This window comes from Protopterus annectens, chromosome 5.part0 (assembly GCF_019279795.1).
Source record: "Protopterus annectens isolate FY-2018-M chromosome 5.part0, PAN1.0, whole genome shotgun sequence".
In the NCBI taxonomy this organism is placed as follows: domain Eukaryota; kingdom Metazoa; phylum Chordata; order Ceratodontiformes; family Protopteridae; genus Protopterus; species Protopterus annectens.
The window spans coordinates 735,717,128-735,736,345 of NC_056735.1; the positions used below are offsets into that span (position 1 = coordinate 735,717,128).

The following is a 19,218-nucleotide window of genomic DNA, read 5'->3' on the forward strand; positions in this document are numbered from 1 at the left end:
GCCGATGTCAGATAAAGTTAATAATTGTTTAACTTGTGGGAAACAAATACCTCATAAGGATTTCCACTCTTACTGCCTCCCCTGCCTAGGCCCAGACCACGACATCTCGGCCTGTTCAGCCTGTGCTTCCTTCAACCGATGCACTCTTAGACATCGGGCGGAGTTTGCAGAGGAATTTTTTGGGGCTAGTTTTTCGTATAATATGCCGTCGGAGACTCCGACTTCTCATTTAGTTAAGAAACGGAAGGACAAGAACCGACACACGCGGGCCACGGTTTCGGCTGAAACCACGGCCAGGCCTACCGCGAGTGTCTCGGTCTCGACTGAAACCGAGTCCTTGGTACTTCCAATTACCGAAACCGCTCAACCGACTACCTCGGTCTTGGAGGCCCCGGCTGAGTCGGTTATTGAATTTCCAACAGAAACTGGTGTCCTGGAACCTTCCGACACCGTTCCTTTAGACAAATCTACACCAGCACGTGGTGCAGCCAGGCCTCCTGCATCCATGTCCATTAAGGCATTCTCCAGGGCTAAAGCTGCTAAACTCTCAAAAGCTTTGCCTCCCAAGGTTTTCCCTCAGGGACCTTCTACTGGTTCACAGATTCTAAGCTTAGCAGAGGATCTTATCTCCTTAATTAGGGGCTCTCAACCTCATCCGGACAGGGGCTCTCAACCTCCTCCAGACAAAAGGCCCAGGGTTGAGCCCTCTGATCCCCACTCCTCAGAGGCCTCTGATGGCTCTACTCTCTCGGACCACCAGGAGGAGGTTTTTTCGGCCTACGAGGATTCTGATGCAGAGGAATCTATTCCCTCGGCCTCCCCTCCTGAAGAGTTTTCCTTTGGGGAGACACTACACTCCATGAGAGAGCATTTCCAATGGCAGGGCCAGGAATTCTCTGATTCCAGGAAAAGATTAAGGACCTTTTTACATTTGCCTCAGCATAGACCTTTAGCTATTCCTCCTGTTTTGAATGTCATTGATGATGTGTACTCTGACTCTAGCACAACCCCTGATTCTCCCCCCGGCTCCTGCCAAACGCGATAGGTACTACAGGGTCCCGGACTCACATCTTTACCTTTACAAGGCCCACTCTGCTGATCCAGAAACTATTTCCCAGGGCCCTAAAGGGGTTGCAGCTGCCACTGCTAAAAATCCTCTCCCTCTGAAAGGGAGTCCAGAGCTTTAGAGATGGGGTAAAAAGTGTATACTTCTGCTACTCTTTCTATGAGGGCATTAAATTGTCAATTTCATATGATACAGTACCAAGAGTATTTGTTAGATGAATTGCATAAAAAACTGTCTTCACCTGACCCCCTAGACCGCAAGTCACTTCAGGATCTGGTACATAACTCACAACAGGTTAGCAACCATTTCTTGCAATGTGGTTATGATGCATTGGAAGCTTCATGTAGGTCAGCTATGACTGGCGCAGTCATACATAGGCATGCTTGGCTGAAGGAACAATCTCTGCCAGACCATGTTAAAGCAAAGCTGCTGGATGCTCCTCTGGAAAAGCAAAAGTTATTTGGCTCCACAGCTCAGGAGGTCCTAAAGAAATTTGAAGAAAAGGCAAAATCCGTACAAACAGTCAAAGATTTTCTCCAAGTACAGCCACCAAGATTCAGCAGGAATTGGCCTTCCAAGAATTGGTCCTTTCCAGACACAGAGAGGTTTCAGAGAGGCAAGAACAGGCGTGCCAGAGGTAGAGGGCAAGCTAGAGGCTCCTATAGAGGACGTCAATGGCAGCCTCCCAACCAGAGAGGTAATGCAGGACCTTCAACTGCTGCACAAGGACAGGCTCAATGACTTTACTTTGACACCGCCAACCAAGGCTCAACTGGAAGCACCTTTGGGTGGAAAGCTTTCTTTATTCTCAGAAAATTGGCACAGTATTACAAGGGACAAATGGACACTACAAATAATAGACAAAGGATACAGGTTTCATTTCCACACATTACCAAAAAGAAAGGGCATGCCAGACCTGCCACCAAATCAAAGGGCAGAGGCTTTGAAACAAATTTCCAGCTTAATGCAAATGAAAGCTATAGAAAAGGTTCCGCTCTCAGAACAAGACCAAGGATTTTATTCCAGACTATTCCTTGTTCCAAGAAAAGAAAAACAATGGAGGCCTATTCTCGACTTGTCCGCACTGAATACTTATCTCATTGTGCCAAAGTTCAAAATGTTGACTCTACAGCAGCTCCTTCCCATGCTGGGCAAGGGGTCTTGGCTGGTAACTCTAGCATGTCCCTATCAGACAAATTTGCAGAAGACACCTCAGATTTCTTGCAGGGTCAGAGCATTATCAATTCTCAGCATTGCCCTTTGGCTTATCTACTGCGCCCAGAGTATTCACGAAATGCCTGGCATCAGTAATTGCACACTGCAGACTTCAGGGGATTAAAATATACCCATATCTGGACGACTGCCTTATACAAGCGGACAGCCAACAAACTTTGGTAAAACACTTGAATTATGCCATCCACCTACTTCAGGCCTTGGGATATACAGTCAACTTTCACAAATCAAGACTTGTTCCATCCCAAAGAATAACCTTTCTGGGTGCAGATCTAGATACAACCACCCAAATGGCCTTCCTCACAGAAGAAAAACAAAATCAACTACCAGATTACTTCAAAAATCTGACAAGACAAACCCAGCTGACTGCAAGGAAAATCCTGCAGGCCCTGGGTTACATGGCTTCTTGCATCCTTCTGATTCCGCAAGCAAGACTACATATGAGGAAACTACAATGGTACCTAAGGAGTTTATGGACTCAGCACAGTCACAGCCTGGAAACTTTGATACCACTCATTCCATGCCTTCAAAAGGAATTTCTGTGGTGGGCTCAAGCAAGCTAGTCAAACAGGGGTCTGCCTTTCAGCAAACCAATATCCAGCCAAACTATTACAACAGACGCTTCAGACCACGGATGGGGAGCACACATGGAGGGCAGATGCATTCAAGGTCTATGGTCACAAAAAGAGCTACGCATGCACATAAACCAAAAGGAAATGCTGGCAGTGATACATGCAGTCGAAGCCTCCAAACCCTTTCTGCATCATGGCCATCTGCTAATAAGGACAGACAACACCACAGTTATGTGGTACATAAACAAGCAAGGAGGCACCCATTCCTATCCTCTTTGCAGGCTGGCAATGAATCTATGGGAGCTTTCCTTGAAACTCAATATACAGCTACAATCCCAGTTTGTGCCAGGGAAAGACAATATACTGGCGGACAGCTTAAGCAAAAATATCATGGATGCACATGAATGGATGCTGCACCCAGACATCTTTCTACAGATAACACAATCATGGGGGGAGGCCGGACTTAGATCTTTTTGCCTCCCCCCACAATCATCAGCTGAAGAAATTCTGCTCAAGGACATACCACCCACAATCATGGAAAGTGGACGCCCTCTCTTTCAGCTGGAGAACTCTAACAGTGTATGCATTTCCACCTCTCCCATTAATGACCAAGGTTTTACTGAAGATCAGGACAGAGCAGCCAAAAGTGATTCTGATAGCTCCGGACTAGCCAAGACAGCACTGGTACCCACTGTTAAAGAGCCTGTCAAGCACGAAACCATGGCCTCTTCCTCTATGGCCACTTCTACTGACACAGCACAATTACAAAACTTTGCATTCCAACCTGAAAACCTTGCAACTAACGGCCTGGAAAATACCTTGACTCCTCCTCAGGACAAGCTATCCCAGAGAGTGAAAGATATTATTATGGAAGCTCGCAAGAAAGGCATATTCAGCAAAATGGAAAAGATTTCACATTTGGAGCACCACCAAGGGACTAGATGCGACAGTGATGAACATGGCACATATCCTGGAATACTTGGCAGAAATGTTCCACAATGGTCTGTCTTACTCTTCCATTAAAATTCATGCTTCAGCAATTTCAGCAGAGTACAATGCTGATCCACCTGTCTTCTCTCATCCTCTCCTAAGACAGTTTCTAAGAGGAATCAAAAACATCAATCCTCCAAGGAAACCACCTCTACCTACTTGGGACCTTAACTTTGTGTTGGAAAAACTAACTCTGCCTCCCTTTGAACCAGCAGCATCTGCAGAACTACAGTTCCTGTCTTGGAAGACTGCTTTCCTTCTGGCCATAACCTCAGCAAGAAGAGTATCTGAGTTACAGGCCCTTATGGCAGTACAGCCATTTCTTATTTTTCATCAGGACAGAGTTTCATTGAGAACCAATCCTACATTTATGCCAAAGGTGGTATCCAGGGTTTCATTAAATCAAGCTATTCACTTGCCTACCTTCTTTCCAAATCCACAAAACAAAGGGGAGAAACTTCTGCACACCCTGGACATACACAGACAGTTGCGCTACTACTTGGACAGAACTAAAGGTTACAGAAAAACTGACCAGCTGTTGGTAGCATATGCTGCTGGTACACAAGGAAAAGCAATTTCCAAACAGACAATTTCAAAATGGATAGGGAATTGCATTCGTTTTTGTTACTCCTTTCATGGAAAAACTGTGCCAGCTAACATTAGACCTCATTCCACGAGAGCCACAGCCTTCTTAAGAAGGGTGGCTACCAAGGACATTTTAGAAGCTGCTACATGGAGCTCTGTGCATACATTTGCCAAGCATTACAATTTACCTTTATATTCCAGATCCAGGGCAGGCTTTGCTACGGCAGTCCTGCAGGGCATTTTAGCTACACCATTCTTTACATAGTTCCTCCACCCCCAGATTGGCTATGGTATTCTACTCATATGTGATGACTGCAGATGCATCCTTGAAGGACATAGTACAGTTTTGTACCTATCATAAATGTAGATGTCCGATAGGTATGCATCTGCAGTCAGGGTTACCCTCCCTCCTTCCCCTCTGTGGTATTTCTTGGGTACTTACCCCTCTTATAGCTAGCTGGGGTGATCTATTATGGTGTATTTGTTTTTATATTATTGTGCATGTTTGGATTTTTAAATGCATCTCTCCAAATTTAGCCTTCCTTAGAGGGCACCTGGCATCTGGGGCAAGAAAAACTGAGGAAGATGGCGTCGGCTGATGCTTTTATACCCCAGGCGCTCTGACGTCGGGGAAAGTGCGACATCAGCCGACGCCGGACCCAGACTTTGGAATCCGGCCAACCGAAGGGCTGCCTGAGGCAGGACAACCATATGTGATGACTGCAGATGCATACCTATCGGACATCTACATTTATGGTAGGTACAAAACTGTACTATTCTGCTCCCCCAGCTTCAAACTCTGAACCTTGCAGCCTGGCTAATTATCTGAGCTCTCCATTACCATCCCTCAGTAAGCAAGTGATGGCAGTCATTCTGGAGGCAACGAGGCCTAGTACTAGAAAATCCTATGCTGAAAAATGGAAAAGATTCTGTTCCTGGAGTCAAACTCAGGGGATGGGCACAACAGTGCCCAATTTACCGCACATTCTTCAGTACTTAACTGAGATGCTTCACAAGGGCCTTTCCTTTTCTTCCATTAAAATTCATGCCTTGGCCATTTCAGCACATTACAATACAGAGCCACCCTTCTTCTCTTATCCACTGCTGAAGCAATTCCTCAGAGGGGCCAAAAACTTAAGACCACCCAGGAGAGCCCCTACTCCAGCTTGGAACCTTAACTTTGTATTGGAAAAGCTCACTCTACCTCCCTTTGAGCCAGCTGCAATTGCAGAGTTGAAATTCCTTTCTTGGAAAACAGCCTTCTGTCTAGCCATCACCTCAGCATGAAGGGTATCTGAATTACCGGACCTCATGGTATTCTGTGCACAAGACTCCAAACCAGAGGGAGATTCTTCCCGTGATCCCTCACCACTAGAGGCCGTAGTTTTTTTAAGGATTGATTGTGGCCTCTTTCTTTTGATAACTTTCTTGTTGGAAGTTACAAATCTGACACATTTGCTGTTTGCATATGGGTGACCTGCCTCATAATCTGAGACATCCCTGTGGAACTTCCTAGTCTTTTTTTCCTTTCCTGGCTCAATTTTCCAAAAATGGCTAATATACAATTTTTGGGTGCTTAACACTACTAACAACGCCATTTTTTTACCATCACTATATACCATATTCCTGATTCCCATAATAGCGTACTTTATTACCAATTGGATTGCCATTTAGCTGATCAAGGGCAATATCTTATGCCAACAATACTTTCTATTAAAAATATAATTTAGACATATTGACTAATAATATCAAAGGGCTTCACTCAGACATGGACAATCTAGCCATTTTTGGTTTAAATAACACACTGAATACCTCCAATGTGACCATGCACTCCAACAGTTGTGAAGTAGGATTTCATAAACTCAATAAGAGTATGAGGGCCCCAAGGGCCAACATTTGGCATGTCAAGTTATTTAAGGCCTACATTACCAAGGACATTTCCCCCAGGGGCTTGAGGGTGCAAATTCAACCTTTAGTCCCAGAGGCTGACCCCACCCTTTTACAACAATGGGCAGAAGTACAACATAAAGCATTTATGGATCTTGTCAGGACATTAGCTTTATACTATGACAGAACGATAGACAAGAATATTTCTGATATCACAACCATATGTAATGACATCACCCAATTTGAAAGTGAAGAAGGATATAATCAATGTCTGAGGAAATTGAACAAGGACCTTTTATTGTTGGAGCAGCAATTAAAGGAGAGAAAGACTAGGAACCACAGGGATGTCTCAAATTATGAGGTAGGTCACCCATATGCAAACAGCAAACATGTTAGATCTAAACCCTCCTACAAGAAATTTGCCAAAAGAAAGAGGCCATGATCAGTACTTAAAAGATCTACAGCTTCCAGTGGTGGGGGATCAGGGGAAGAATCTTCTTCTGGTTTGGAGTCTTATGCACGGAATGTCACAGACTCACCTACAACCAAAAAAAGTAGCATGACTACCCCTTTAGGGTCAAATCATAGCAGGGGGATAGGAAATGCAGGGCTAGAAAGTATGGAACAACTACTCAGGTTAATGGTAAAGAAGTAGTATTGAATAATGTAGTAAATATTTTCTCTGTTGATATTTCACCCTGTCATGTTAAACTACTAAATAAAGGACTGAAGTTTATACCTGGGTTCTTTGTGCCTGAAGATACCTTTGCACAGGGTGTATCATCCTTTTGTAGATATCTTAACTCGAAACTCTTTTTCCATACAGCATCTGACTCACAACCACAGTCTGGATTTAAATATCACAAGTCTAGCTTCAATCCACTCATGCATCCCACTGTTCTCATGTTCCAAAATTCAATCCTCAATGATCTACACTTTATTAGATTTTATCTGATGTTCTATAGAATTAATCTATCTAAGCATGAGATGGACATGGACCAGGAATTGAGTAAGACTCAAGAAATAGTAATTTTGCCAGTAGACAAAGGTGGTGCCATTGTGATACAAGACATGACACAATACAGAGGAAGCCATACGACAACTCTTGAACAAATGGTACTCTACACACATGGTATGTAATCTTACTAATGGTTTTAAGAAACAGATAGATGGTTTCCTTTGTCTTGCCAGGGAAGAGGGCATTATTACAGATGATATATTACATCACCTAACGGTTTGGGATCCCTTTAGTCAGTACATCTATTTTTTACCTAAGATTCACAAAAATATGCAAAATCCACCAGGGAGACCAATCGTTTCTGGTAGAGGCTCTATCACGGAACCCTTTTCCCAGTTTTTGACACTACACCTCAAGCTCTTACTTACTTATGTAAGAGCCAGAATATACAATACCACCGTATTCTTAAGGATCATTTCAGATATGCAGTTGGAGGCTGGGTGGCATATGTGTGCTTTGGATGTTTCTGCATTGTACACTAATATCCCTCATTGGGCGGGCTTGGTGGCTCTTGAGTATTGGCTATCAAAGACCGAACTATATCCACCGGGTTTTAATACATTCCTGGTTTGCCTAACAGAACATATTTTGACCAAGAATGTGTTTTACTTTCAGGAATCTTGTTATCTACATGTGAACGGTACTGCCATGGGAGCCTCCTTTGCCCCATATATGCCAATCTCTTCATGGCCTATATTGAAGAACAACTTATTTATGATCAGGCCCATAACATCTATTTGGAAGAGATCGACATATAGAGGAGATACTTGGATGATTGCTGGTTGGTATGGAGATCTGATAGTATTTACCTTCAGGAATTTGTTGAATACCTCAATCATAACAAGTGGAGGATTGAGTTTACGGTCTCTTTTGATACCAGTAATATTACATTTCTTGATGTAATGGTAACACAAAATACTGACTGGACTCTCTCTGCTGAAGTTTATAGAAAACATCCCCAATTCAACTCCTTACTCCATGCCACCTGTTTTCATCCATCTCACATATGCAGAAACATTCCAAAGTTGCAGTTTCTAAGACTCAAAAGGATATGTTCAGATGACAATACTCATCACATATATGAGAAAGATCTTGTTGAGAGATTCAAGCAGAGAGGCTATAAAACAGGGGATGTATATCGAGCCAAACATTGGGCATCTGAACATGACCGGTCTGCGTTATTACAATATAAGGACAAATTGGCTAATCAGAACTCACCCATAAGACTTATTACAACATATGGGAGGAATACAGATGTTCTCACTAACATTGTACGTAGACATTGGAACATTCTCCTAGCCGATACTTGGCTGACGGGCATCATAGATGAGACATGTCACTTTTCTTTCAGAAGAGCAAAAAGTTTGGGCTCACATATGAGTCATTATAAATATATACATACCTCAGACATACATTCCATACAAAAAAACATAGAGGGCCAGGCTCTACAAGGCTGTCTTCCATGTGGCCACTGTACACACTGTAAAAGTATTTTCAAAACTAAGAGTTTTCCAGTAGGCAAAATATTCAATATTTCTTTTTTTTTGCCAATTGCCATTCAGAATGGTACATGGCTACATGCAGTTGCTCTGCCTTTTATGTTGGCCAAACCTCAAGACCATTTAAGTTCAGAATTTCAGAGCATCTAAGTGATATCAGGACCAAGAGAATCAGTAATGCATTATATAAACACACGGAGAAACACCCCAATGCCAATTTTCACTTTACCATTATAGATAAAATACAGGGCAACAATAATAAATCAGGCTGGCATTGACTACTTAATAACAAAGAGAATAAATGGATTGTTAAGCTAGGGGCATTATTCCCACCAGGACTCAATGAATATTTTTAATATTCTTATATAAGTGTAATTTCCTTAATCAACCTCCAGGTGGACCAACTACTATTTAAGGGGGATGTCTGTTTGGAAGCACTGATACACTGATGAAGGCTTAATAACTATTTAGCCGAAACCAGTCTGTTTGTTCTCCTTACTGTATTCACAATAAATTATTGTCACTGTATTGCTGGCTCTTGCTTTTTTGAAGTGTACTGATGACTTTTGGAGCTGTGTAGCTACCATACTTGCAGGTTACTTTTACTTGAATATCTGAAATCTTGCCATTCTCTTTTTAATTAGTGTCCATCCACAGAATTTGTGTTGCATTTCACTTGTAACCCTAGATCAATCAAGTAAACATTTCTTAACTTTTTTGTAAGCCTTGTTAACAGTACCTTCTGTGTCCATAAACATTTATAAAGACTCCTCCATTAGTTCAGAGCAAATGCAGGCCTGTTCAGCCATTCCCATTGTCTGTTTGGCGTACTGCTGAAATGCAGTGTTGTATGACTCCATATCCTTAGACTAGGTCTGTGGCCACAGTGGTAGTATTATTTTCAGGATCACTGTGAACTTTGTGACAAGTGTTGCCTCAACAACTGCTGCTGGTGTGATTGTCCAAAGTTGTATGGAAAGCATCCTGCTCACAGAGACTCACTCTTTGGTAGCACTCTCCCAACAAAGGAGCCATTGGCAGATAGTTAATGGATACAGGTGTGTTCTTTCAGCACAGGAACATGGCAGGAGATTAGCACACCCTCACATTAAATGAATACAGGTATACTTTTTCTCAGTGTCTGTGGTGCATCTGTCAGTGCAAAAACTCTCTCATCATTGAAAGGCTACATGTTATCTTTATATTAAGAAAATTTAGGTTTACTTATCACAGGTGGTTTGTTTTGAAACTTAATGTTGGCTAATTTTAGCCAAAATTGTGTCCTCTGCTTCCACCAGTGCACGCAGGTAATGCAGGTGAGCCAATCTGCTTCTATATAAAAACAGTCTTATTTACATAAGACAAAGTGAAGGTTGGATCTTCAAGGAAAAATAACTTCAGTGCTCTTTCATAAAACAGAAGTACCATTACCTTTAAGAAAGCTAAGTACCGAGTTCAACTTCCATAATATGAATGATGCTTCTGGGTTATTCAGGTAATGTGGTATCAAGTTTCTGTCCTCAGTCTTGTAGAAACACATCTGTTCACAGAGATGTTGTACTGGTCTACCAGTTTGAATGGTTGCTGTCTGGCCTTTGGGTTGTCTTAGCCCCTCTTTTATACATCTTTTTCCGTCATTATTGTAAACACCTAGTTAGTGCTTCTTTCAACAGGTACTTAAAAATATACTTCCCAGGTTCATCATACTGGGAATGTCCTTCCATATCTCTGTTGCAGTATTCATCATCTCTGGGATGCCCTGCCAAGGATAGACCATTGTCTGGCCAGTGTACCAAAGCCTTTATTACCTAGGAAGTGTCACACATCACACTTATGGCCCATCACACAAGCTTTGAGCATAAAAGTGATGTGCGTACGCTCTCAATCCAGAACTTCATTGCCACCAGTTTGAAAGCCATTATCATACCCTTGGTCTAAATGCCCTTCACTTTGCTGTTTATATCAAGCCTACTTCTTTCTGATAAGTACCCTGGTACAGTTCTTTTCTTCTGTTCTTATTGTTCAGTAGGTTGCATGTCATCCAGGAAAGGGAGAATTCAGTATGGGAGCCAGATTCACCATAAAGACCTCCACGATAGGTGCCTGCTTTGCTTAAGTGAACCTCACAGCCAGACACAGTGTTCCATCTGTCAGGCTTTTGTACTCAAGACTTTGTGTAGCCGCCTTTCTTCACTTTCCCTTTACCTTGAGAACCAGTTTCTCAAGCATTTGGCCCAAGGTACCATGGCAGAATCTGCCCGACCCTAGGTACAACTGCTGCTCAAAAAGAAGACCAAGAAATGTAGGCCTGAGTCTGCTGCTGTCCTGCCTCCACAGGACATCTCTCGTGAGGTGAGTGAACACCCATAGGATAGTCTGGCATTGCCATCACTTTATTCCACAACGACATTCTCAGAGGCTGGCATGGAACCTGTGTCTCGCACATCCTTAGAGGTCTTGCAGATGTCCACCACAAGCATTGTGTGAGAACCAAGACTGATTATTTTTGAGGGGCTTAGAGGGATTCCTCAGATCCTTGCTAGGAAGAGGTGCTGGGGTATCTTAATCAAACCCAGGCAGGGGATTGAACTTCATCATCTTGTCAAAAGGCTGAAGACAGTGGATTGAACTTCATTGTCTTGTCAAAAGGCTGAAGACTACATAGGTTGTGTCAGCTCCTAGGTATCCACAAAGGGAATGGCAGGACTTCACTCCAGGCTTGTTCAATGCCTTGATGACATTGAAACCTCTTTAGGGAGTTTCAGTGCCTGCACCTCCTTGGTCCTGTTCCACTATGAACACTAGGCGCCCAGAATCTTCAGATTGAAATTCTGACTCTGAGGCTGACTCCTTAGCCTTCTCCTCTCAATTGCCTTCACCTTTAGATTATGGGTCTGAGGAGGAGGAGGAATCTCTTCTTTCTGATCCTCCTTTAGAGGAGCTTTCATTTGGTTGCATGTTCTTGCTTATTGTGGAGCATTTCAAATGGGATTACTGTCAAGTATAAAACATCCAGAAAAGGTGTAAGTTGTTACAGATAAACTGTCCTAAGCTTTCAGCTGTCCCTCCTTTGTTGGCTGCTCTATTAGATACCTTCCCTGCTGTTTCTTTGACACCGGATTCTCAACCTCCTTCTTCCAAGGAACCTTATAGGTTCTATAAGGTGCAGGATGCCTGCTAATTCTTATACAAGTGCTCTTCATCTGATCCTGCAATGATTTATGTGTCTACAGTTAAGCCTTCTAGGCTATTGCCTTCTTCCAAGCTCATTCCTTCAGATAAGGACAGTAAATCCATAGAGAGAATTGGTTAGAAGATGTGCACTTTTGATAGTTTGGCCTTCAGGGCTGTCAATTTCCAGATACATCCTTTCTCTTCTTTCCCAGATTGGGAAGATTGTTTCTGATATGCTTGACTTTGAGGTTAAGGCCTTGACTCTCTCCATGCTCAGTTCCACTTCTCAAGATGCCTCTTCTAGGGCTGCTGCCTCTGGCTCAGCAATGAGGCGCTAGTTCTGGCTTCTGCTTCAAGTCTTGCCAAATAATATCAAAGCAAAAGCTTCTGGATGCCTCTTAGGTAACAAGAATTTGTTTGGTTCTGCTCTGACTGACCTTTTCAAGACCTTACAGAATTAAGGTAAGGTTATTAAAGATTTGAAGCAGATTTTTGTCTCGCCTATTCCCAAGTTTCAAAGAAACTATCCTAGTAAGACTGCCTTTTTGCGCACCTTGTTTAGACCATCTTTCAAAGGTAAAAAGGCTCTTAGGCATGTTTTTTTATATGAGCCTACTCAATGCCTAGACCCAAGAAACAGTCCTTTCCTGACAAATCTGCAGCCATCTGACTGCCTTCCCTCCCTTATCCCTCAGGTTTTCTCTTTCTCTCTCAGTTTGGCAGCTGATTACCACAGACACCTGGGTTCTCTCCATGATCTGGCAGGATTACTGTATGACCTTGAAGACCCTTTCCTCCTTTTCTGGTTTTTCTCAACCCCCTGCCGAATAGAGTCCTCATTTTACAGGGTATTACAGGGTATGCTAGACCAGGGTGCCATTCAACTGGTTCCACAGAATGAAAGTGATTTGGAGTTTTATTCCAGGATATTTCTGGTCCCCAAGAAAGAGAGGTCTTGAAGACCTGTCCTGGTCTTTCCTTTCTGAGCGCCTTGCTCATCGTGCCTTCAGTCTGACTGTTCTCTCTAAAGACTCTGTTGCTCTCCTAGGCCTTTCTGGTTTCCTTGGATCTCAAAGAAGCTTACCTTCACATTCCTGTCCACCCTCTGTTCAGGAAATATTTGCATTTCTATGTTGCTTACTCTCATTTTCAGTTATCTGCTTTGTTGTTTGGGCTTTCAGTGGCTCCAAGGGTGTTTACCAAATGTCTAGCTCCTTTACTCGCCTTTTGCAGGCTCTAGGACATTCAAATATTTCCTTATCTGGACATCCTCTTGTTTCAGGGTCAATCCCATTCAAAGCTGTTGCAAGATCTTCATTTTACCCAGCTTCTGTTGCACAACATGGGGTTCACCATCAACCTTCAATAGTCAATGATGACTCCATCTCAGGATCATGTTTTCCTAGACTACAGGTTCCAGACTTTTCCAGTGCTGGCATCTCTTCCTGCCTCCAAGGTTTTGTCCCTCATGAATTATTTTCTCTCCCTGTTTTCCCTGTCCTCTCTTCCAGCCAGGGAGTTTCTCAGGGTTCTGTGGTTCATGGGCTCCACTATTCCCATGCTTCCCTGGGCCTGGCTTCATATGATGAAGTTTCATTGGTATCTAAAATCATTGTTGCTTCAACACCTTTATCCACTGGACCATCTAATTCGTCTGTTCCCTTGTCTGAACCTGGAAATTCACTGGTGGATTCATCAGCTCTCTCTCAATCAGAGGTACTCTCCTACACTCTCATATATCCACTCTTCAACTGACACTTTGGGTAATAGGGTTCTGATTCCTCTCCAACATCATTTTTCTGATGACATGCTTATGGTCCTGCAGGAAACCAGGAAACCCACTACCAGAAAATCATATATGTCCAAATGGAAGAAATTTTCTGGTTGGTGTCTTAAACATCACCAGGGCCCCTTTTCATTTGGAGTCCCCATGGTTCTTTCCTATGTATGTGAACTACTATATGCTGGCTTGGCATATTTTTCAGTGAAAGCCCAACTGTCAAACATTTCTGCCTGTCTGTCATTTACTTCTCCTTTGGCCTGCAGTTTTGAGGTCAAGCCGTTTCTTTAAGGTGTCCTTCAAGTTAGCTCTCAAAAAGTCCATTCCACCTTCTTGGGATCATAATTTTGTCCTTGAAAAACTGACTCAAGCTCCTTTTGAGCCTGATGCTGCTGTTTCTTTGCACATTGCATCTGAAAGGCTGTTTTATTAGTTGTTTTAACCTTTGCCAGAAGGATATCTAAATTAAAGGCCTTGATGGCAATCTCACCTTTTTTGTTTTTTTCTTAGAGACTGGGTGTCTCACTATACAAATCCTTCTTTCATGCCCAAGGTGGTTAACAAACAGTCCCTTAATCAGTCTATCAAGCTTACTTCTTGTTTTCCTTCTCTGCAATCAGCTAGTGAGAAGGTTCTTCATGGCATGGATTTGCATAGACAGCTCAGGTATTATCTACACAAAACAAAGGCTTTTCATAAATTTGATCAGCTTTTTGTTTCTTTTCATAAAAGGACATTGGATTTGGCAATATGTAAGCAAGCCATCCCCTCCTGGATTTCCAAGGCCATTTTTTGTTATTCTTGTCATGGTAAGCAGTTGTCTGCTTCCTTGCGGCTTATTCCACTGGAGCAGTGGCTTCTTCTGGGTCTTTCTTCAAAGGCTTGGACATCAACTCCATCCTTAAAGCTGCTGCTCAAACTTCAGTTTACACTTTCACAAAACATAACAAATTGGCTGTCATTTCCAGGGCCAGGCAAGTGCCTCCTTGCCTTCACTATAGCTTTTATAGTCTCCAGAGGTGATGAATACTGTAAGAGTGATATAGAATGACATAGTACATTTGTGTGAAATTTTACCATAACAAATATATGTCCTTCTTTTCACTGTTGCAGTACTCCTTCCCCTTTTTTCTTCCTTTTGCATTAGTGGTACTTTGTACTGGCCAAGAGGTTCCCCTCCGTTCTTCCTTTTTTTAGATGTGCATGTCCTCTTTTCCAGTGGGGGGGGGTCCTAGTTCTCCTGGGGTACTTCAGTTCTGAGTTATGAGCATGCGCATATAAGCAATATATTTACAAATACAGATATAGATTCATTGTACAAGTATTTACAAGCAATACAGTTATAATTTTACATTAGTTTTGTCTTTCAGACATTTTCTACTTTAGTCTGGGGCACTTATCTTTTACTGGGGGAATCAGTCTGTGTTACAATATGTACGTGTGTGTGTGTGTGTGTGTGTGTGTGTGTGTATATGTGTAAACATGCACACATTGTGTGTACACGTGTGTGTGTGTGTGTGTGTGTATATATATATATATATATATATATATATATATATATATGTGTGTGTAAATATATATATATATATATATATATATATATATATATATATATATATATACACACACACATATGGATTCACTTTATAATCTAGAAATACTAAAATATCAAATTTCAGTATCTCAAAACTATAAACCCAAAACTTTAAAACCGCAAAATTCCAAACCACGAATGTTACATAAACAAAACACTACACCACTCAAACACAAATACACCTATCTGCTAACACTACAAAAAAACCAAACCAACACACACAAACTTGCTAAAAGCTGGGCAAGCCCCCCTGCACCCCCCCACATCCCTACTTATATATACTAACTCCGAGGTCGCACTAAACACACAAACACAAAAATCACCACTACACACACTAAAATCCCTACCCAATACCCTTACAAAAACTCCACTTACCTCAAACCTTAGCTAAATCCACAAACCGCACATCATGTACGCGAATACACAACGGTGAATGCGACATCTCTGCATTTGCTGTTATACAGTTTTGTGTAACTGCACTTTCGACTTTACAGTCTCAAAATACTGAAATTCGACATTTCAGTATTTCGAGATTATAAAGTGAAACCGTATGTGTATATATATGTATATATAAAATCAGTCAAATGAATATTGTTATTTATTTAGCAGATACATCTGGTAACATGCTTACAGATAATATACATACAGGTTAGTAACTACTTTTACTTGAAATTTAATGACATTGACTTAGTAAATTTAGGCCATCTTAAGCAATGCAAGTGTCATGTAAATTCCCTGGTACAGGTGCTGATCTCCTATGCTGTAAAAATTTAAAAAAGAAATGACAGATACCACAAAGCCAAGTTTTGTGGGAAGAATATAGTGATTCTGAACTGAATACAGAACTACTAACATCAAAAACTTATTAATGACATTAATTTATCCTATTATGTGGAAGACAAATGACAGAATCATTCTTTCAAGATCTGTAAATAATGCTAATAATAACCATTGTTTAACATATATTAGAGTAGAAATAGTGCATATGAAGTTTTTTTTCTGGTTGCATGGATATTATTCAAGATGATGTACACAAACTTGTAGTATAAGAATATTCAGCAGTTATATACATTTTTAGTCTATTGAAAATTGATTCTTAGCATTGAACAGAGAGTAACAAATTTATTACATGTGTAATTGATGGAAAAATCATATAAACATTGAAAACAGAATGAGTTTCTCTTTGTGTTACAATCATATATGTTTATATTTCATTAATATGCTGAATGATTTGAATATACTGATTAGATAAACATTCCAGTATTTCTTAGTACTCTAGTTCAGCAAGATTCCATCTGCCACTTATTAGATATTTCTCTTGTGAACAAAAGTGGGCAACTTTAATTATTTCCAGTTTTCTAATAGAGTTTAGACCCTTTACTGTAAAAATGTAAACACATTATATTTATTTCAGTTGAACAAGTTTAGTCAGGTTAATGTTTTATGCTATACATTATCCTTGCGTCTGTATGAGATGTACTATATTTATAATTCAGAATGTTGGCATTGTAATTAAGCTGATGCTACCCTTACTCATTTTTTGGTGATCATGCATGCAAGTCTTTCTGTCGTGGTCCTATACTGTATATCTTTTCACAGTGCTATGGCATTTGGAGTTTGTGATTGAGGTTAACATTTTTAAAAAGACACATTTGAAAAAATGTAATGGAAATGTCCAGATCATTATAGTACTAAATGGTATGGCAGAAACTGTCCATTTGCTGTATTTTCCTTTGGAAGATTTGTGAACATTGTACATTAAGATTTTTGAAATGTCATTGGTAAGTGAAGGACTCATTCCATTTGATCTTTTTCCCTAGCATTGAAAATGGTTGTGTTTCATTGTCTTTTAATATAACAAGTTTTTTTAAAAAGGAAAGAAGTGGAGAATACGAGTAGGTGTCGCTTTACTAAGTGTTTGGTATTGGTGATTTAGTGATATCTCACTGCAGGATTTCTAGAATGTCTTTTGCTGGGAACTCAAGTTGGGTCTGTGAAGTACAGGTGTCGGCCATGAATATATCCCATTCACCCAGGTTTGATTATTAGTCCAGGCAGTAGAAGGGAGCCTACCGTAGAGGATTATGAGTGAGCATCCAACATCTTCTTGCCCATCCCAAAGAGAAGGTGATATCAGATTCCTGTTACAACATCTGCACCTAGGGGAAGGCCCAGGATTGCATCTCTTCCATTAAGGGTGTTGGTTGGTATTCAAACTTTCTCTGGGGCAAGATCTATACACCTGAGTATTTGCCAAGGTCCAACACAGCAGGCATTGCACTATGCTTAATATTCAATAAGGAGAGACATGAAAGCATTCAGAGATGTCTTTTTTATCTCAGTGGTGGAAGAAGGTCTAATTTCCTTGCTGTAGTCTTTTTAGCAAAAGGTCCTGGGTCTCTTGAGAAGTGTAAGAAGAATGAGATGTAGTGGATGGGATTATATGCTTGCAAGGATAGATGGACACTGTTACTAGGTAGTGATACTTTCATTGGGAAGAAGTCCTATAAGCAGGATTTGATGCAAGATGCAGTCTCACAAATTCCATTTTTTAATGATTGTCACTTGACTTTTTTTATGGTTGATATATCATGTCATTGATATGTTTTACTTTTGATATTTTCAGAATGCAAAGCGTGCCAGTGCTGCAGCTGCACCTCTTGCTGCTTGGGTGAAGGCTAATATCCAGTATTCACATGTTCTTGAGAGGATTCAGCCTTTGGAAAAGGAACAGTCAGGACTAGTTGAGTGAGTAACTAGCTGTGTTACCCATCCCCTTTTGTTTCCCACTTGGCTAATTTACGTAACACATCATCTTACAGTACTCTTTTTTTTTTTTTTTTTTTTTTTTAAGTTTAAATGCTAATATGTTGTATAGCATTTGGACTTAATGACAATGAAGATTTTTTTTGTTTTGCTTAAATTGATAAGTTAATTTTCATAGACCCTTTGTGTTGATGAAACTTAAAGTTTTTACTTATATTGTGCAAATAGAGGATCAGTCATTGAATTTTCTCTGAATGTTTGAAAGATTACAGGTTCAGGCACAAATTAAAACAGCCACAAGTAAAAAAATACTTTATAGTGTTTGTTGCTTAAAATATTAGTGTCAGAAACAAAAAGAAAAAATTGATATCTCTAGTTTTTATGTTTTATTGCTCACTGAAAGTAAAGACTACCAGATTGCTTCTCAGGGGTGTAATGCTTGACTTATTATGGACATACTCACTGCCTGCCCTCTCCCATCGAGCAATCCCTTCATGTTCTGGCCTCCATCAAGGCCATGAGAGACCTACCTAACAATAGTGTGATCCCAATTCTCCCAGTTTAGGCATCCCCATCCTCCCTTGCCTGCACAACACCTGAGCCAACACTTTGTCAAGTTGCATGGTCATAGTCAGGGATTTGCCCACTTTAGTCATTGGCAAGGTTAAAAGCACTGCAGCAGCCATCACCAAAAATACAAGCAGCGCAAACGAGTAGTAAAAAAAAAAACTTTAATATCCAGTGTTATGCGCTTTCGCCCCTGTAATCACAGGACTTCATCAGAACAAGAAGAGCACACTGAAACAAAGACTTCATCAGAACAAGAAGAGCACACTGAAACAAACATTTAAAAAATACCTCTTCATTACATGCATTTGATTCATCCAGTCAAAAGTGTAATCTTGTTAAATTAAATAGCCTACTCTGTCTTAAAGAAACATTGTCACTAATAAACAGTACTTCCAGAAAGTAAATTACATCAGGGTGAAACATAATAAATTTTTGTTACCACCCACTCATAACATTAATACATTACACAGAAAGAACATCATAC

The 19,218-nt window shown here is 40.9% G+C and overlaps 1 protein-coding gene across 2 annotated transcripts in view; it reads left to right on the top strand.

Annotated features, from left to right (window-relative positions):
- The window catches only part of DYNC2H1 (dynein cytoplasmic 2 heavy chain 1), a 6,555,988-nt gene that overhangs the window by 4,180,141 nt on the left and 2,356,629 nt on the right, over positions 1 to 19,218 (top strand). For both annotated transcript variants that reach the window (XM_044072582.1, XM_044072581.1), the window contains one exon: positions 18,025 to 18,146. In XM_044072582.1, coding sequence (XP_043928517.1) covers positions 18,025 to 18,146 — 122 coding nt within the window. The remainder of the gene's footprint in view (positions 1 to 18,024; positions 18,147 to 19,218) is intronic.